Genomic DNA, 20,954 nt, shown 5'->3' on the forward strand with positions numbered 1-20,954 from the left:
CTAGAACAAATTCCAGCAGGAGAAGAGGAATGATACATTGAGCCCTGAGAGCTCCCTACCAGGACCTGTTTCCTAAGTATGTATGCCAAGGACTGCAGCATTAGTGAAAGTCATAAAAAGGTAAAGGTAAAGGTACCCCTGCCCGTACGGGCCAGTCTTGACAGACTCTAGGGTTGTGCGCCCATCTCACTCAAGAGGCCGGGGGCCAGCGCTGTCCGGAGACACTTCCGGGTCATGTGGCCAGCGTGACATCGCTGCTCTGGCAAGCCAGAGCCGTACACGGAAACGCCGTTTACCTTCCCGCTAGTAAGTGGTCCCTATTTATCTACTTGCACCCGGGAGTGCTTTCGAACTGCTAGGTTGGCAGGCGCTGGGACCGAACAACGGGAGCGCACCCCACTGCGGGGATTCGAACCGCCGATCTTTCGATCGGCAAGCCCTAGGCCTCAGCGCCACCCGCGTCCCAGTGAAAGTCATAAGACCACACAAATTACAGGGAATTTCAGACTTGCGTGTTTTGGCTTGCAAAGTACAAGCTCCTCAACTTTCGTAAACGCAAAGCGTCTTTCTCTCTGTATGATAAGTACACCACCGTCATCACTTTCATTGTAACCTCAAGCAGAGATAGATATACATGACAGCGAAGGTAAAGTGGCAATGGCAGTCACTTAAGGAGTTTAACATTGCCAAAGCCAAGCACAACATTTTCAGCACATATTGCTGCTGGAAAGAATGGTCCCAGGAGGAAGATCTCCAGCAACCATGTATCAGTCATACACTTATTAGCACATCATCAACCACAGGTGAGAATGTGCCTTGACAGAACCGGGCATGTAGAACTCCTCAAAAAATAAAAGAGTGTTTTCTAGCAAAGGTGAAAACATGAGAGAGAAGGTTTGCACCCCCCAGTATGACACTGTTGTAGTAGGGGGAAAACAAAACAAATAAACATGAGAGCTAAGTGATGAACATAAAACATGTAGCTGGATTCTGGATGAGAAGAATAGAAAGGAGTACACCCAGTGCTGCTCAACCCGGTCTATGCTTTTTTTATTATTTATTATATTGGTATAATGACATGGGACGTGGGTGGCACTGTGGTCTAAACCACAGAGGCTAGGGCTTGCCGATCAGAAGGTTCGAATCCCTGCGAAGGGCTGAGCTCCCATTGCTCGGTCCCTGCTCTTGCCAACCTAGCAGTTTGAAAGCACGTCAAAGTGCAAGTGGATAAATAGGTACCGCTCCGGTGGGAAGGGAAATGGTGTTTCCGTGCACTGCTCTGGTTCGCCAGAAGCGGCTTAGTCATGCTGGCCACATGACCCGGAAGCTGTACACCGGCTCCCTTGGCCAGTAAAGCAAGATGAGTGCCGCAACCCCAAAGTCATCAGCGACTGGACCTAACAGTCAGGGGTCCCTTTACCTTTACTGACTTATATCTGTAGATCTCAGGGTGGTTCTCAACTAGGGTGCTGGTGTAAGGAGCCAGAAGCAGGCCTCAGGCTTACATACTATATTGACACTCCTCTTCTGTGGTCATTTCTCCACCCCATGTTAAACATGGTTAAAACCTGGGCACTAATCTTAGGTAAAGGTAAAGGGACCCCTGACCATTAGGTCCAGTCATGACCGACTCTGGGGTTGTGGAGCTCATCTTGATTTATTGGCCGAGGGAGCCGGCGTACAGCTTCCAGGTCATGTGGCCAGCATGACTAAGCCGCTTCTGGCGAACCAGAGCAGCACATGGAAACGCCTTTTAGCTTCCCGCCGGAGCGGTACCTATTTATCTACTTGCACTTTTGATGCGCTTTCAAACTGCTAGGTTGGCAGGAGCAGGGACCGAGCAACGGGAACTCACCCCGTCGCAGGGATTCGAACCGCCGACCTTCTGATCGGCAAGTCCTAGGCTCTGTGGTTTAACCCACAGCGCCACTGTGTCCCTGGGCACTAATCTTAGCTATGGTTAATGCCAGCCTGGGTTTGCTATTAGTCAGTGTTTTGAAACCAGTTTCAAATACTTTAGTATTAACCATATTTAAGTTTGGCGTCAACTGCCTTGATTGTTTCGAAGCCATCAAATCCTGCTTTAGACAAGAGTGGGTACAATACATTTTGAGCCAGATTCTCAAAGTTAGAAACAAGATGATTCCTCATATCAGCAAAAATAATCCGAGATAGAACTGAAATACAAAGGGAGTCAAATAACACAGAAAAGTTGGCAAATGTGAGGCATACTGTATAGGGATGTAAGAGCTGCTAATAAAATATTTTGGAGATTCAAGAGTGAAGAAAAACCTGATGACCAGTTGTGAGGTCTGCTACATCCAGCCCTTCTCTTGGGATATATTACTTCCAAAGAAGGCAAACCCAATAGGAGTTTGTCAGTCCCTTAGATTTAGGCTAATCATCACAATTTTTAACAGGCCAATTTGAGAGTAAAGCTAGAGGCAACTTTTTTCTGTGAATGCAATTAATGTGTTATTTTTTTAAAAAAAGTAAATAGAAGCTGGAGTGAGGTACAGTAGGCAAGACCTCAGCATGAGGAGAGTTTAACTTCCACCCAAACCCAAACACCATGGTCAAGATTAAAATTGCCTTCCTGAAGCTATTTACATAGGAACAAATGGCTCAATTGGTTTACATAGCAAAACCATTAAGTTATGAAACTATAGGAAAGGTTAAGATTATGGTGTTATGCAAGTTAAAGATTATCTACACCAGTTGCAAATGGTTGAGAAAATGCAAAGAAACAATACAAAAAGCAGCCCTACCCTGAAAACTTGTTACAGGATCCCTTATAAATGCCATAAACAAACAAACCTACAGGCAAAAGACAGACAAACTGGCCCTACTGAAATACAACTTCCTATGTTCCCAGGTGTGTTTGCCCACATGCCATCTTTGTACAAACTATAACCAGCAGTAGTGGTATCATAGAAGCAAGAATCGTAAGCAAATAAATTGTGCCCATGAATCCTAAGAAATAATTTGGAAAAAAACAACAAAGAGCTAGTCCTGAAGTATAGTGACAAGTTCACTGTTCCCTTTTAGCACCAACACAATCTAGTACACCTGAGAACTGGTATAGCGTAGCTGGGCTATACCAATCAGGAAGTATTACCTTTGCCATGAGCTCCCTAGGTAAGCCCCTTTCTCTAGCCTCAGTCCACTATCTGCTTTACGAAAGATACTACTACTAAGCGTACCTTATTATGCATTATATTTATTTTAATGCTACACTACAATTACATTCCCAAGGTGGTTTTGAAAAAGATTAAGTCAGTTAAAATATAAATACCAGGATGTGTGAGAGAGGCCAAAACCCATAAAATAGTGAAAACAGTATAAAATAGATAGCAGGATTAAAATAGTATCTAAAAAGCTTGGGAAAACAAAAATTCTGTGTCCGTCATCAGAAGGAGAATGAGGTAGGAGACAAAACTTTCTGGGAAGCGTAATCCACAACCAATATACCACTACCAAGAAGGCCCTTATCAATAATGCATGTTGAATTTTTCAACTTTCAAATTCCAAAAAATGAGGAGGGCTTAAAAGTTGTATCATGACTGGGAATTCAGAATATGTTTTGGTTAAATTAATATAATTTAGCTTTGCTTAGTAAGTAAAATGTGTGTAAAACTGCATATAAATCATTAAAAATTCTTGCAGTTATATTTTATATTAACATTAATATTTAACCTTACCTTACATTTTCAGAAGGTAAAGCTAAAGTACTTTGGTTTTCCAAAAGCCGTTTATGTGCTTCTTCACCAAATGTAGATTTACCAAGCTAAATACTGTTTGGTCACAAAAAACAATAATAGCAGATTTCAATTCCACCCCCCCAACCCCCATATTTTAAAGACACTTCACTGAAGAAGTTTGCAAAAATTAAGTTTTGCCCCCTGAAATGACATGCCCCACTACCAGGCTATTTTGTAGCGGTAATGTTGAGTGTTCTTCATTCATCTAAATTTAAAGTGGAACAACCTTCTGAGGCATTCATCATAAAACTGTAGAGTTGGAAGGGATCCCAGGGGGCCATCTAGTCCAACCCCCTTGGAGTGCAGGAATCTCAACAATAATCTTCTAAGTCAGACAACTACACCCATTTCATTAACGAAGGGAACTAAGAGCACGTGAGGGCTGGGAGCCCTTGAGTCGGCGGTAAACCCGTGAGCAAGGGTTCACACGTGAACCGAAGAGCAAGTTCACGGGTCTGGACTGGCAGCTCCTCAGCCTAACCCCCTTGCACTCTCATGTCTCGGGCACGTCAAGAGGAGGGGGTAGCAACCGCCCCTACCTGCTGCACCAGGGGCAGACTCCATGTACCAGCTTCCCTGCTTTAGGGGCGGGGAGGGAAGCACCTCAGTAGCTACAGAAGTCGCGGCGGCAGCAACAACATGGTCATAGTCCCTCAACCTTGGGGTTTTTTTCTAAGCCACACACTCTCTCGGCGCATGCGCCGGCGGCGGAATTCGAAGCTCCAGCGCGCGACCCGTCGGCCTAACGGCACTACGGCGCACGCGTCGGAGAGAGGGAGGGCAACAGCAGGAAGCGGAAGAGAAGGAGGCGAACGAACGGCGTGGGAGGGCGCGTGCGCGTGGAAGGCTAGCGAAGGAAAAGGCGGGCTTCTACCTTTTGGGGCGGGGCGAATGCCGGCCTCTTCCAGACCGACTTCTTAATGGGAGGAGCTTCGGAGGATAAAGCGATAGTGACGTCACCGCTACAAGATTCTCGCCTGGAGAGCCCCTTAAAACCAGTTGGCTAGGTGGCTGTTGGGATTGTTCCTTGTGAGGCAAGGAAGGCAAACCAAACACCCATACTTTTGATACACACACAAGTCTTTCAATAAATATTTCCATTAATAGAAGGGAGAGCAACTAATAGTCAAGGAGATAGACCAATGTGAACGTTGAAGCAGGCATTATCACCAAACCTATCAGCTCAGCAATTACTAAATATTGACATGCTTTCATAACATAACACTTTTCACAGACCCGAATATAATATTATAGTTTAGTGGTCAGCCTGGTTGGGTTTTGCTGCTCCCTTAGATTCCTAACAGCCATGTGGTTGTGTTCACAATATCTGAGGATAGCCTCAATTATTTAGTGGGTTATGCAGAAGAACATGCCCCACTCTTGTATTATGACTTCATGTTTTAAGGCGCAGTGCTGTGGCTTTGGCCCCATGAGATTTCTTTTATCCAGCAGTTTTGCTCTCGCATTGGGGTGGGGTTGGGCGGGTTTACCCCTGCATTGTTCACAAAAACTAGTTAGGTCATTGTGACCCCTCTGTAAAGAGTCCCTTTATTTTCAATTCTTTATTAAAGGTACAGGAGTGAAAGAGTGTTAAGGCTGCAATCCTAAAAATATATCGTAAAAAGGTAAAGGACCTTTGGAGGGTTATGTCCAGTCAAAGGTGAATATGGGGTGCGGTGCTCATTTTGCTTTTCAAGCCAAGGTAGCAGGCGTTTGTCCACAGACAGCTTTCCGGGTCATGTGGCCAGCATGACTAAACCGTTTCTGGTGCACGGAGAATCGTGACGAATGCCAGAGCGCACATAAATGCCGTTTACCTTCCTATCACAGTGGTACCTATTCATCTAATTGCACTGGTGTGCTTTCAAACTGCTAGGTTGGCAGAAACTGGGACAGAGCAATGGGAGCACACCCTGTCACGCAGATACAAACTGCTGACCTTGTGATTGGCAAGCGGTCCAAGAGGTTTGGACCACATGTCCCTTAAAAATATATATACAGTACTCAGTAGGGAGCAAACTCTACTGAACAGAAAGTAACTGTGCATAGGATTGCACTGTGAGAATTGTAGTACAGTACTGTAGTTTGTTAAATTGTGAAAAGATGGCTGAAGAGAGATCTTTCCCAAATTAGGTCTGCATTGGGCCAGAATGAGTTTCCTAGCACATGCACAAAGGTGCACACACACATGTACAAAAAAAAAAAGTTTTAGGAGCCGCCTGAGATGTCTGAAAAGTGCAGTGCAATGACAAAGAATATATTTTCCATTTCACAAAATGTGGCTGATCATAAATAGCTCCTGCTTGCAGTCATTTCTCTGTTTGTCTACCATTCATATTGTCATTTGATTAGTTAATCATCCATTTTCTAAAGTGTGAATGTGTTTTTACACTTCAAGCAAGACAGTGTTAACTATGAAACTATAGATAGCAATGGAGATTAATTATCTATTTCAGAAGTCTCCACACCTTTTGCTTCTGAGATAAAGGAGAACTTGTAATCTGTTCAAAGGTTCAGTTATCAAAATAATAACAATAATAAAATAATTTCAAACCACTCTGGACAGTATGTTGAACTGTATTTAAGGGTCGCCCCCCCCCCCCCGGCTGTTTTTATGAAACACATTCTGTCCTAATGACGTGTGAAGAGACTTTAAATACACTGCAAAACTGAACGGTTTAATGGCATTAAAAGGCTGAGAGTCTTTGGGGAAGTAATAGCATTTTTCTGATATATTGATCACTATTTTATCATTATTTTGCTAGCCCCCCTCACCCATGTCGGCTCATGTGGAGGCAACTGGCTTTGACAGCATGCTCTAAGCAGTGTGGGAAAACTGGGCCTAGTTGCTGTGCAAATCCCCCACAATGCCCCTGCGATGGGCTATGAGGGCTCACTGGTTCCTGTGCTGGCACACCTGGCCTCTTGACTCCTGTCTGCACCAACCAGGCAATAACTCCTGAGAAGACCACATGTGGACATTGCCTGGAGACTCCCCCTGCGAGGGAAGAAGTGTTGGGCCTTCTCCACTGGCTTGCCTGGTGGCTGGGAAGGAATCCAGCTACAGTGCTTTAGGCTGAAGGGAAGGGAGACAAAGAGGGTATATAAAATGCCCCAGGGAGCTGAAAGAAGCCTAGTGGAGACAGAGGGGAAAGGATGGGTGCTGCATAAATAAGGAGTCTCTACAGAGATTTGAGAAAAGCTCTCCTTGTTTCCCTGTGGGGGGTGTGTGTGTGTGTTCTTCAGGCTATTTCACAAACCTCATTGAATGTGGTTAGAGTGGGGTGTCAACAGACTTTGCTGCTCCCCATGGTTGTCTAGGAGGAGCCGTGGGTTCAATCCTGCCAAGGGCATGGCGTCAGAGGATCTCTTTGAGGGAAAGCCTTCCTTGAGGCAGCTCTGAGAGGAACTGGCTGTTCCAGGTGTTTGGGACTTATTCCTGAGGAGCCTGGACTGAGAAAAAAGGAGACTCGGGTGCTCTGAAGGACACACAACTCTTTGTAGAAGATGTCTGCTAAAGGGACTTGGGGCTGCGAAGAATTTGGGCCAGGGCTGAAAACGGAAAATATGAAGCAACATTTGTGGAAGAAAGCCTGATATGCAGCGAAGCTGAGGTGAGTCTGTGCCTGTTGAAGTATAGAGCATACCCTCTTTGATGTGTCCTTTCCATAGGGGCAGTCCTTTCCCCCCTAAAAATAAATAAATGTTTAGGGGTACTCTCGTTTTCCTACTCATATTGAAATACTGCCCCTCAATGAGGCCAAACTTAGATTCCCAAAATGTTTAGAGCTATGTGTACCCCCAGAAAAAGAGCATTGCATAGGGTTGTAGCACAGACCCAGAGAGAACGTGCCAAGGGCATTGTGGGAGATTAAAATGGTGACTAGACCCAACCAGTTGGTTATTTTTGGAGACGGGGGGCAGAAAAATAAGGATGGGGATGCTTAAACAGGCATCAGCAATGGAGAGGGTGCAGTTGCTTAATAATGTGGGACAGGGATGGGGAGCCTGCCTTCAGATGCTGTCAGACCCACAACTCCCAAACAGCCCTGTCAATGTGCAGGTATTATGTAAGTGCTGCAGCCACAGGGATTCCCATCTCCGGTGCTGGGCTTAAGTTGTTTATGGATACCTGAATGAATATCTCCATTCCTATCATTCAGTCCAGACACTGAGGTCCCGCTCTGAGGGCCTTCTAGCAGTTCCTTCATTGTGAGAAGCAAAGTTTTTTTTTTTAAAAGTTTTTATTTATACTTTTCAAGTTTATACATTTCATTAGTTTTACAATCAATTTAACATTTCAGAGTTTGACTTCCTCCTCTGTGGCTCCTTAAATTTATTTTTTTAATACCTTCTGCATATCCAAATTCATTTAATTTGCTCATTTAATAATCTACTTTAAATATATACTCTTATGAAACTGCAGGTTATTACAATAATCCTGCCAATGTTTTTATCTGTTTGCAATTTATCTGTAAACATTTAATAAACCATTTCCATTCTTTTATAAAAAGTTTGTTATCTTGATTTCTTAAGTTTCGCCATTTCTGCATATTCCATAAGTTTTTGTATCCATTCTTCCTTTGCTGGAACTTCTGCTTCTTTATACTTTTGGGCAAGTAGTATTCTTGCTGCTGTAGTAGCATACATAAATAAATTTCTATACAATTTAAGAAGCTCTGTCCCTATAATTCCCAGAAGCAAAGTTTCAAGGAACCAGGCAGAGGGCCTTTCCAGTAGTGGCGCCTGCCCTGTGGAATGCCCTCTCATCAGATGGCAAAAGTTAAACAATTATACAGCTTTTCATAGACATCTGAAGGCAGCCCTGTTTCAGGAAGTTTTTAATGTTTGATGTTTTGTTTTGTCCCTTTATAATTTATTGGAAGCTGGTCTGAGGGGCTGGGGTAACCCAGTCAGATGGGTGGGATATAAGATGTTGTGGTTATTGTTATTCAGGTTTAGCAAATGCATCTGTACACATACTATCTGTTTTTAGCATTGTATCATGATAAGTATTTTACGGCAAGGTGGAAACTTTAGCTGAAATTAATTACCAGGAGCCAGGACCAACTTCAATGGTTCAATATGGGGCACCATTTACTCAGAATTACAGGATTTATTGATTATGGGCTTCTTCCAATAGGGTCTCCTCTAGGAATGATTTTGGAGCATACACAATAAAAGTGTATTATCAAGACTGGCTGTTCATGTAAATTTTTAAACACATTTGTGGGCAGGAGTTCCTGAGAATCTAACACCCTGTTTGGGATTCTAAGGCTTAGAGGCTGCATCAGCCAGGAAGAAAGGAAATAACTTAATTTGAAAAATAGCAGTTCAACTTTGATTTAGGCTATAATTTTTTTTAGGGGGGAAATATCACTTCCATGTCTGCTGAACTTTAATTCTCATACTATGTTTTCTTTAACAAGAAAGTGTAACCCAAGCAATGAGAGTTGTTCTCTTACCGGTATGGTGGCATGTGTTTGTGAGTTTATAATATGGTCTGAACCAAGGATGGGAAAACTTTGGCTCGTGAGCCACATTTGACTCACCAGCTCCTTCCCTTCTGGTCTGTGAGGCAGTTTTTTTTTTAAAAAAAAAACCATGCTCACATGACATCATATGTGACATCAGGGTGGGGCAAAAAAGGAATAATCATAACTTAAAGTGAATTAATGAGCAGGGTAAGTATGCCTTGTTCCAGAAGCACCAAGTTCTGTTTGTGCAGTGGTTTCAATGGAAATTGCTTGATTATATTCCTAAGCATGTGAGAACCAGCCAGCTGTCAGGTGCTTGTCAAGCTCTGTACCAGGGGAATATTTGGTCCTCCAGATGTTGTTGAACTACAGCTCCCATCATTCCCAGTAAGCATGGCCAATGACCAGGGATGGTGGGAATTGTAGTTCAGCAACAACTGTTGGGCCAAAGGTTCTCCACACTTGCTCTGGCCAATGGGCTTTGACAGGTGGGTGGGACAAGCCATCTCTCAATCATCTGATGTCATAATAATGTCAGGTGGGCTATTGTGCCAACTTGTCAAAGTTGGCCTATGGAGTGAGAATCTGACCTACTGGTTGCCCACCTTTTTGTAAACTAAAGATTCCAATTACTCTCTTCAGTTGTTGCAGTTTCTCGTTTTTAACGGCATACTGTAATAAGAAAACTGAACTTTCAGTATATGGCACCGTGAAGACCATATGCAGCCTGTTGACACTTAGGAGAACCCTTTAATTTTTGTCAAATTCATAAGAACCCTTAGTCCATGAGATGTAACTTTGAAAGCTGTTTCATACAACCACCATGTTACAACCTTGCTATTTTCACATCGTCAGAAAAAAAGAATGTGTGAATCAGGTCTTATCAGGTGATTCCTCTGGCACCCTCAGTGATGACCTATCTTCCATCATGATTCCCCGATTCAATAAAACTCTTTCTCCTTAAATTACTGCCCAACCCTGACACACGCAGAGTTTCAGACCCCGTTATAAAAAAGAGACGTGCAATGAACATCCTGCTAATCCTGTTTTATTGCAAGGGAAATGCCCCTTCAGGAAACACCTCACATAGTCTTTTCATTTCTAAGTATGGTTGATCTCTCTCTGCTGACTCAGATTCACAAAGATGGAAAGTCTTTGGTATTTCATAGTCTGATAGTTGCTTCCACGCATAACAGAAAATACCTAAACAGAAGGTTGATTTTATTAGGATGGCATTGTTGTTGTAGTGATGGGCCTGGTCTCTCCCAGATTCTTCTTCATCTTCAAACAATAGTTGGTAGTGAGGCTGGTTTAGAAAAAATGTGGTAGGTTACAGGATTCCTTGGCAGTTTGAAGGCCGTGTTCGATCTTCTTTAGGCAGGCAGAAGATTGTAATTTCTCTCAGGCTGGTGTCCATACTTTCCCTTTCTCTTTTCTGTTCTTAGCCTTAATAAGCCAGCCGTAGAGAAGGGAAAGGATACTTTTTCTAACGAGTCTTGCTGAAGGCAATTCGCCTGGTGTATTTTCTTGGCATGACTTGCCTCAAGGCAGTTTGCACATCTGAGGAAATTATGGAGGGGCGTCGCTCCTTTCTCCTTAGGCGTTCAGCTTCCCCGGACACTTTCCTGTAGATGCCATCTACATAGGAGTGCAACATGCCCCAAGCATCTCTGGTCATTCGGAACTTGTTAGACCGGATCCTCCTTGGCAACTTGGAGGCAGTTCTAATTCTTGGTTTCTGCCTTCTGTATCTTTTCACAGACCTTATAGTTCTCTTTCGGACTGTGTGCCTTCTCTTGGCCTTCCCCCTGTACCGTGGTCGTGGTCGTGGCCGTGGTCTCCTACGCATTAGTCTCCGTGAAGCCATTTTGTTTCATACACCGAGACTGCAAGACTGCTTGTCTGCCTGTCTAACTGCCTGCCTGCAAATGCCTGAATCTTCATTGGAGGTAAACTCTTATATAAGGCTGGTTATGCAAATGAGCAGGCACTTCTGTGCCCAGTGATTGGCTGACTGGAACAAAGACCATGTGAACTACCTCATAATACCTGATTGTGACCCATGCTGAAATGAAAGAGATCATGGTTTAGTTTGACTAAAGGACTGTATCTGGGACTTGCCTCTTGTTGTATGCTCCAGTTCCCTGATCCATTCTTTGTGATAACAGTAGTATCCCATGACATCAAAGTTAGGCAAAATTCAGTTCTTCAGAAAACCAATATTAAAAAACATTGTGTGAACTAGGTTTCCAATTCCAGTTTGGAGGCAAACTATGGTTTGTGGCAACTTTCCCCAAATGGCTGCTTTCTAGATGGCTTGGACTACAACTCCCATCAGCCCCAGTCAGCACAACTGGGCTAGCTGGAGCTGATGGGAGTTGTAGTCAAAAACAATCTGGAAGGCACTGGGTTAGGGAAGGCTGATTTATGGCAACTGTGGTTTGCCTAATAGAGATGCCACATCAGACTATAGTTTATCAGATACCAGCACAAACTGCAGTTATTACAGATTAAGAAGTAAGGAAGAAAATGTTAGAACATGGGTGAAGGAAGTGAGTTCACAAGCGTAAGATTGCCAAGCTATATTTTATGCTGATCATTATTTTAATAGTAGTATATCATGGTCTAGACTCTGGAAGGGAAAGTATTGCCTCAGATGCTAACATCAGTATTATAGCACAGGCTGATTTAAATGATTTGTGGGCCATATTCTTCTCTTGTTTCTTTTTCTGTTGCCATGACATCTTACCTCACAGTATGGCTCTTGCATCACATTCTTTTCTAGTTACCTAAACACTGTCCTCGCTTAACCTTTTCATAAACCACGATAACAGGCAAAAGGCCATGTTTGTGAATCTTATCTTTGATCAGGTCATAAACATTTATTAAAAAATAAGATGCCAGAGTGGTTTATAGTGCATTCAAACAATAAAACAGTGACGGTTGCATTCAGGGTATATGGATACTGAGGTCTTTGGATACTTGTGGAAAACATTTTAGCTATATAGGGGTCTATAACAAAATTAAGAGAGGCCCATAGCTGTCAACTGTCCCTTATTTGGCGGGAAACTCCCTTATCCCAGTGCCGTGTCCCTTAAATTTGGTGATGTCCCTTAAATTTCCTGAGTTCCATGCTCGCCTGGTTTGGGAGGGAAGCAGTGGCTCGGGGTCCTCCGCCGTGAGAGAGAGCGCGCGCATGAGCTGCTGTGTCTCCATCTCTCCCTTTTCCCCCTCATGGGTGCGTCATGAGAAGGCGGGCGGACAGGCAGCCCCTCTCTTGCGAGACTTCCGCCGCGCTGCCAGGGGAAGCCGGAGGCAGCGGTGGCGGCTGAGGAGGCGGCTTGAGGGAGGAGGAAGAGGAGGGGATGGGGAGGGACGCAGAAGGTCGGTGCTTCAGCCGCCGCCATGGCACCGCAACCGCCTCATGCCGGGCTCGCGGGTGGCATGGGCGAGAGTCTCTCTCAGGTGGGGAAGGGCCGATGGAACTGCTCATGCCAGGACGACGGCAGGCCCGGTGTGCTGCCTTGCATACCCTCCAACTAGTGCAGCATCTTAATGTAGTGATTTCCCCCTCTGCATCCCTTTCATAACTCTATTTTTATAAATCATTTGTCCACCCATAGTTCAAATTTTTACTACAAGTTTTCTGTCAATCCTACCAATGTATGTAACTCTTTACAATAGCTTTTCAACTAAATTATAAACTTTCCCCATTCTTTATTAAAGAGGTCCTCTTCCTAGTTTCTAATTCTGCCTGTATGCTTTGCCATCTCAACGTCGTTCATCAGTTTTGTCTGCCACTCTTCTTTGGTTGGAGTTGTAGACCCTTAGGATCATCTAGTCCAACCCCCTGCAAAACACAGTCAGTGGCAGCAAAAGCCTCATGGTTGCATCAGTGGCGGATTTCTGTATAAGCTAAACCAAAATCCCTTATTTTGGCTGCTGATCCCTTATTTTCGAGGCTGCTGGTCCCTTATTTTGACAGCTATAGAGAGGCCATAACTTGACATTGCTGTTGTAAATAATGGGAAGGGAAAGGAAAGGTTTGCACTATTTCTAGTCTTCTTTTCCGTTATTAAAAAAGAAAGGGAAATGGGATCAATCCAGTTTAGAAATAATCTTTTACAGGTCACCTTTCTGAGTAATTGGTACTGAGGCTAAACCCTATCACTAGTCAAATCTATTTTTCTTGTGCATTCCGTCTACAGCACAAAGATGTAAATCTTTTCCAGCATCTTAATCTGTATTCAGATAAGAACCAAAAGACTGATTACAGTGTGATGAATCAATTCCCATGATGAGGCATAAGCTTGTGGATGCCTGAGTTTCATCATTGTCTGAAATGTAACATCAGATTATGGAGCAACGTCTAGATTTTAACCCATACATTTTAAAGTCAAGTAATTCCAATCCACTATAATAAAATTCACAAAGATCATCACTGCCACAAAACTTTTATTGTAAAAAAAAAAAAAAACCCCTTTAAAAACTGTTGCCGTAGAACAGCATATTTCATAGCATATTTAATTCTGGGTAAAACAGGTGTGCTCATAGAAACACACATCTGCTTTGAAGCCAAGAAATGCACAAATTGATAATAATGAAACCAAATAATGAAAATAATTATTTGAAACATTTAAAACAGATAAGGAAAAGGGATTTGCACCAGAAATATCTAGATTAGAAACGGATTTGGTCAACTCAAAAACGAAAACTCTTTCAAAGGTGTACTGACTCCTCCTTGACTGGAAGTCAAGGAGGAAGAGTTGAAAACCGCCATGATCAAATGGGCCCAGGATTTCAGGTATAATATAGAAATGAAAAGTGGGGAAAATTATGGAAAGTAAATTGGAAATTTACTGCATGTTATACTTTGAGGGGAAACCTTCAAAAAATGCAATACCGTTGGTATTTGATGCCATGGAAGCTTTCAAAAATGTACAAAAATGTATCTAGTACTTGTTGGAGATGTGGAGTAGAAACTGGTACTATGTTGCACATGTGGTGGCTATGTAAAAAAATTAAGATCTTCTGGGATGACATCTATATAGAACTTTAAAAAATGTTTAGAGTTTCATTTATAAAAAGACCAGAAGCATTTCTACTTGGAATTACAGGATCAGACATTCCTAAGAATGTAAAAGAATTTTTTTTTTATACTCCACAATAGCAGCGAGAACCTTAATAGCGACTAAATGGAGAAGTGATAAATTCCCTTCCAGGTCAGAATGGTTACAAAAACTAGCCGAATATGCAGAGCTAGCCCAAGTAGCTGAAAAAAATGAAAGATAAGTCAAAACAAGTATTGCAAAATGGGAGGTTTTCAAATCATATCTTAAGATCAATTGTGGTAGTATGAACTTGGTTGCAGCCTTCGAATAACTTCTGTAGTTGTACTAAGGAAGAAACAGGGATATAAGAAAATAATACTTAAATATAAAATGAAGAGATAAATTTATGCAATAAATTTGTAAATATTAAAAGAAGCATGGAGAAGACGGGAAGTTAGATGTACCTTAAGAAGATTTACTGTCAAAACAGATGATTTTATTCTTTTGTTTATTTTGTATTTGGTGTAACAGGTGTCGTAGATGTATGATTTTTTTCTATTTTTGTTGGTGTTTACAACAAAGCATAAACAAAACAAAACAAAAACAAAAAAATGCACAAACTGAAGCTAAGGCACTCTGCACATCCTCTGAGAATGCCTCCTCTTCAGCCAGTCTTCTCTGTTTCATCCAGATTTGTGGCTTCTGTCACTTCATTTTGCTATATTAATTCTCCATCTGCCAAACACTTCAGCATGTACTTGAATCCTGCTGCATTATTGGTAGTTGATATGGCTTTGATTTATCCACAGAACCTCAGCAAGATCAGGAACTTTTAATGCATTTCAATGCCTGGGGTGAACAGTGGGCAGGTTTTGAATTTTGAAGCTACTGAATGGGAATATTTTTCTTGCATAGCATTTTTCCTTTAACAATTGTAGGGATTAAGTATCCTTAGAATAATTCTTCTGCTTTAGGACACAATCCAGAATTGTGGTCTGGCTTCAGGTCATACTCTTCGCCTGTAATCTGGATAGTCAGCTGAATTAATGCCTATCCCTCTCTGGCACTGTTCTGTTCTCTTAATGATGAGTCACTGGCAGGTAGAGGCTGGTTCAAATGGCACTTTGCAAAACCACAGAGGAGGTTTTGACAGTTGGGTGGCCTGCCCACCTGTCAGTCATGTGGTATCACAATGATATCATGTGATTGACAAGCAGATGGCCCCCTCGCTTTCCCGATTTGAAGCCGAAACTTTCTCCACCCTGACTCAAATGATAATCTTACCTTGGAATCTAAAGTAATGCCAATCAAAGTTAAATACTATTTGACCAGCATGGTGCATGTGATCTTTCTAGATGAGTTATTTTAACATCCCTTCTCTAATATAAAGCACTACAGTAGTCCCATTCTTTAAATCCATTGTATTTAGGTTTTCTTAACATACGAGTGATTTCTGTAAGAGCAACAATAAATTGTTTACCAGCCTCGTATATGAAGATGTACCCCTTTTTCAAGGTCACCCAAAGAGAAATCGAAATGTTATTCATTTGCAAAACATACTATAGGGTGTACACCTGCTATCCTATGCACAGCTTCAGCCTTGAAAGTTCTACTGAAAGCAACAGCACTTACATGTCAACGCCTCGGTGTGTGTTGTTGTGTTGTCTAAAGTTAGGTTCTATGTGATCAGCTTTCTCTACCCACTGTAGTGGGAAGTGCTCTGTCCTTTGAGACGTTTCCATGAGAGTCTGAATTAGTAGAACTGAGAGCAAAATTCACTCCACGGGTTTCTTCTTTACTGGCAGGATTTCATATTTGAGTCTTATTTACAAACAGAATAGAGAGTGCTTTTATGACGCTTATGTAATCGGAATATGTTTTATTTGAGTTGAGAATAGTTCTACCGGTAGCATAACAAATCTGGCTTCTCTGGTCTGGTCTGGTGCAGTGTGGAATATGAGGTTGCTGAGATCTTCTGTCTTAGAGAATTCAAAAATCAAAAAAGAGGGGAGAGGAATCAAAATAACTAAGGCTCAAAACAGACTGGCAGGCGAGCCGGTGTAAAGAAAGTGGCTGGCTAATTGTATTCCCTCATGATCCCAGTCCAAATGGACCAGACGACTTGAGTGCATAAAAGAGCACATGTGCCACGAGTTTGAAAATCTCTGGGAATACTAAGGGGCCTTGTGCCACCCCTGATGGAGCTGAAATTGTAGTGAACAGAATGCTGGAACCATGTTGTATTATCAAAGGACATGGAACCACTTATTCCAACTAAACACTTAGTGCTGTCATGCTGGCGTGACAGAAAATGGCACTAAAGCACAGACGAGTGGCTATTTTAGTTTGGATAAATACACTAGATTGTCAAGCCCTGTTCTTATATCAGCAAAAAGTGTTGGGGACATTTGTAGATATGTCTAAAATGAGATCGCCGTATTTTGCTTGGAAGTAATTTGCCTTCCCAAAAAATGTGTGTGTGCGTGCATGCTTTCCCCCACACAGTCTGAAGCTGTTTTGCTAGATATACTCTCAGATAGATATACTATGTGGGAAAGCAGAAGGTGATCCATTTGATGCATATGTAAGTAAGTAATTTTGTAATGCAAGCTAAAAAAAGAGTGACCCATGCTTCTATGTGAGCTGTTGGGTTGGTTAGTAAGAACATGTCTTTAGAATGTCCAACGCTTTAATCTCTGACACATGTCTGTTCACAGAGAAATTTAAGAAACAGGATTTCTAGTCTTCTGTATGTTACTTTTTAATCCCATGAACAAGGAAATTTTGTGGATTAGCACCACATTTGGCTGGTTTGCATATCAGGCTTACATGCTCTCCCCTTCTCTGACATGGCTGTGAGTTATTAGAAAGCTTTTTCTTCCATTTTAGATTAAACACACTTTGCCATGTAGTCTGAGCTTGAAGAAACTGTGGTTTATCATAACTATGGTTAGTGGAAACAAGCCAACTTCAAATCATAGAAGAAGTTGACTTCTTTCAACTAGCCATAATTCAGTTTAACCACACTTTAGGGTGTATGAACAGTATTTAACTACAGTTGATCTACAGTTGATCAGAAGAGGAGAGGGAGAGCATGAGAGATTCAGGTTTTGTAAAGCTAAACCGTGGTTTAGCATAGGATTTTGTTATACACCATCCCAGTCTCCACAGTAGTGTGAGATTCCTGGGGTCGTGCGCTTTACCCAGGTTCTTTATGATATAAGATTTATTTACACATACCCGTACAACCTGGGTCTCTTATGGAGGGGTTTAAAGCATTACTGTCCTTTTGAATCACACTGTTGCTTGAGATAAAATATACATCAAGAGTTACATACATTTTGCTATGCCCTTCCCTCACTATCCATGCTGAGAGGCGCTCTTTGAGAGCGTATCTTTCCCAGAACAAACCCAAAGCAAGTGTAATCTTAATTTATATGCTGTGCCTTGTATGCACAAACAGCTTTTCCACAGGCTATGCAGACATTTCACAATGAATCCATGCTGATGGAGCACTGGAGAATAACATGATGCCAACCCAGAGAATTGACAGTGGGGCATATATTCAGATTCCTTTAAATTTTTAATTTTTTAAGAACATTGTTATGTATTTCTCTACTAGGGTAGGAGGAAATATCTTGCCAGCAGTGCTGGAATGCCCTTAGGATCCCCGGCAGCATTTTAAAATATATTTTATGCACTGCGAGAAAGGCTGGAGGTAAACCTTTTAGGTGTCTGCACTGTGTATAAAGTGAGAGTGAATAGTGGCTGTGATTTTATCCAAAACTTTTCAGTCTTTTCCTTCCTTCCTTCCTTCCTTCCTTCCTTTTTTTATAATCAACCACCATAAGCTGAAGCTATGCATTTTGTGTGTGATTATGTGCACTAAGCCATTTTAATTCCATTCATCTCCAAGATACATTAGTAAAGGTAAAGGTACCCCTGCCCGTACGGGCCAGTCTTGACAGACTCTAGGGTTGTGCGCCCATCTCACTCAAAGAGGCCGGGGGCCAGCGCAGTCCAAAGACACTTCCGGGTCACGTGGCCAGTGTGACATCGCTGCTCTGGCGAGCCAGAGCCGCACACGGAAACGCCGTTTACCTTCCCGCTAGTAAGCGGTCCCTATTTATCTACTTGCACCCGAGAGTGCTTTCGAACTGCTAGGTTGGCAGGCGCTGGGACCGAACAACGGGAGCGCACCCCGCCGCGGGGATTCGAACCGCCGACCTTTCGATCGGCAAGTCCTAGGCGCTGAGGCTTTAACCCACAGCGCCACCCGTGTCCCCTTCCAAGATACATTACCCAAATGCAATTTATATACAGGGTGAGTCCTTTAAAAGAGGCCCCGTGGATACAGAGTACACATGTTCCACGGAGCCTCTTTTAAAAGACTCACCCTCTATCTATATTTGTGATGCTCCTGCAAGACCCAAGTTGGGAACAAAAACACTGTTGCTGAGGGGTGGACAACAGCACAGCTATAAAAGCCTGGCTAGATGTACGTTCCATCGTAAGTAAAAGTTAAAGAAAGCTAAGGTCATAAAATGGCAAGGGACTGCTGTGGGTATTTTTTTATTGTTCTTGATATTTATTTGATAAAGCATAGTGCCTTCTCAGACATAGCACAGCTCTTGTTGACTTCTAGTGGATGGCATATAGGCAGTAGATCTTATTAAGGATTACACTGGCAGTAAAGAGCAGTAGCACCAGTCCAGATAGCACTGTTAGAGCAGCCAGGATCAACACCTCCAGCACTTCCAGTATTTCCCCCCTGGTCATGGTGGCTCCAATAGGGGTGCCCCTGCCACCCTCCCCTCTGGCATCACCCAACATATTATTCCCTCCACATTCTCTCCACTAAACATTCAAATAAAAATGAGTGCTGGACATTTGTTCTCCGTTTTATGCTTTTTATAATTTTTTGATATTTTAATTCATTTGTCCACTGCCATGTTTTTCTCTCTTGACAGTTTATAAATATTCTTATAAATATAATTCATATAATGTAGATAGAAAATCCAATGCTGGTTGTAAGAGTACCCCAAGGTTTTCTTGATAATCTTAGTTGTGTTTCAGTGCCTGTTAAAGACTTGCATTACTGATCTTAACACATTGGTACCTTGGTTTACGAACTTAATCCATTCCGAAAGTCTGTTCTTAAACTGAAATGGTTCTTAAACCGAGGCACGCTTTCCCTAATGAGGCCTCCTGCCGCTGGTGCCTTCCATCGTTCAGCTTCCGTTCTTAGACCGAGGTAAATTTCGCAAACCGGGACACTACTTCTGGTTTTGCGGAGTTCGTAAACTGAATAGTTCATAAACAGGGCTGTTCTTAAACTGAGTGCATCTAGCTTTTAATAACATGTTTTTTTCTACTCTGGATTGTTGTATTTGTTATTTTAATTTATTGCTGTTTTAAGATATGTAAACCATTCTGAAATTTGATGATGAAGAGCAATATATATTTAATTAGTTCAGGTGCTATGATACAGCAGCCAAATAATGCACCAGTGCTATGATGAAGTACTGACCTCAACAAAAGGCACTATAAAATGCTGCTTTAAAGTGCCAGGTAGATGTTTAGCTGGGCCCTCCACACAGGACAGTAAACTCCCCACTTTCATATTTCCAGGCCCCCTAGCCTCTAACTCAAGGAGTTCTCACCCCTGGTCCTGTCTCACTCAGGAACCTTGCGATCAACTTCCAAAATAATCCAGAGGATTGTGCCTCTGTCCCCTCATGGCTTCCCAAAGGGGTGCTCTCCTTTGGTTGTGTCCCTTCAGAGTCAGCCTTCATTGGCCCTGCCTTGAAAAGCCTTACCAGCAAGGAAGCTTCAATGCTGAAAGACATCGATCACAGGCAAGACTCTCTAGCCAGCTTTGCGTTGCTGCTCTTCGTTGATGTCCTTGGCAATTGCACAGTCCAAATTGAAGTGGTGAAGGTCAGTCACATGTTCCAAATTTGCTGCCCTTCCTTTCCACTGACTTCTCTTCTTCTCCAGCCGTGGTTCTCAGATTTCCCCGCATAATAATAGAATCACAGAGTTGGAAGGGACCCCAAGGGTCATCTAGTCCAACCCCCCCAATGCAGGAATCTCAGCTAAAGCATCCATAACAGATGACCATCCAGCCTCTGCTTAAAAACCTTCAAGGAATGAGAGTCCACACCTTCTGAGGCAGTATGTTTTGCTGCCCAACAGCTCTTACCATCATAAAGTTTTTTTCTGAAGTTTAGTTGGAATCTCCTTTCTTATAACTTGAAGCCATTGGTTCTAGTCCTAGCCTCTGGAGCAGGAGAAAACAAATTTGCTCCACCTTCCATGTGACAGCCCTTTAGATATTTGAAGATGGCTATCGTATCTCAACTCGGTCTCCTCTTTCCCAAGCTAAACACACCCAGTTTCCTCAACCATTCCTCAAGGGGCTTGCTTTCAAGACTCTTTATCATCTTGTCCACCCTCCTCTGCACATTCTAATCCAGGTGTGATCTGACCAAGCAGAACAGAGCAGTACAACCCCTCTTGATCTAGACACTATTTCTGTTGATGCAGCTTGGAATAGCATTAGCTTTTTTTTGCTGCTGCATCACCCTGTTAACTCATGTTGAGCTTGTGGTCTACGAAGACCCTAGATTATTTTCACATGTAAGCCAGGTATACCCCATCTT

At 42.6% G+C, this 20,954-nt stretch overlaps 2 protein-coding genes across 5 annotated transcripts in view; one reads left to right on the forward strand and one right to left on the reverse strand.

The window, feature by feature from the left end:
* The window catches only part of CMC1 (C-X9-C motif containing 1), a 43,278-nt gene extending 38,740 nt beyond the window's left edge, over positions 1-4,538 (reverse strand). The window contains exon 1 of the mRNA XM_083405272.1: positions 4,301-4,538. Coding sequence (XP_083261398.1) covers positions 4,301-4,325 — 25 coding nt within the window. The 5' untranslated portion in view covers positions 4,326-4,538. The remainder of the gene's footprint in view (positions 1-4,300) is intronic.
* A 2,075-nt stretch (positions 4,539-6,613) lies between these two features.
* Positions 6,614-20,954, forward strand: part of EOMES (eomesodermin) — a 152,668-nt gene continuing 138,327 nt past the window's right edge. For 2 of the 4 annotated variants that reach the window (XM_083404913.1, XM_083404912.1), the window contains exon 1: positions 6,614-7,375. The gene's annotated coding sequence lies outside the window, so the exon portion shown is untranslated. Of the gene's footprint in view, positions 7,376-8,616; positions 11,188-20,954 lie in introns of those variants that run through there. The other 2 variants (XM_083404911.1, XM_083404910.1) reach the window with 1 other exon arrangement.

The sequence above is a fragment of the Podarcis tiliguerta genome, assembly GCF_965153285.1.
Source record: "Podarcis tiliguerta genome assembly, chromosome: 12".
Taxonomy (NCBI): domain Eukaryota; kingdom Metazoa; phylum Chordata; class Lepidosauria; order Squamata; family Lacertidae; genus Podarcis; species Podarcis tiliguerta.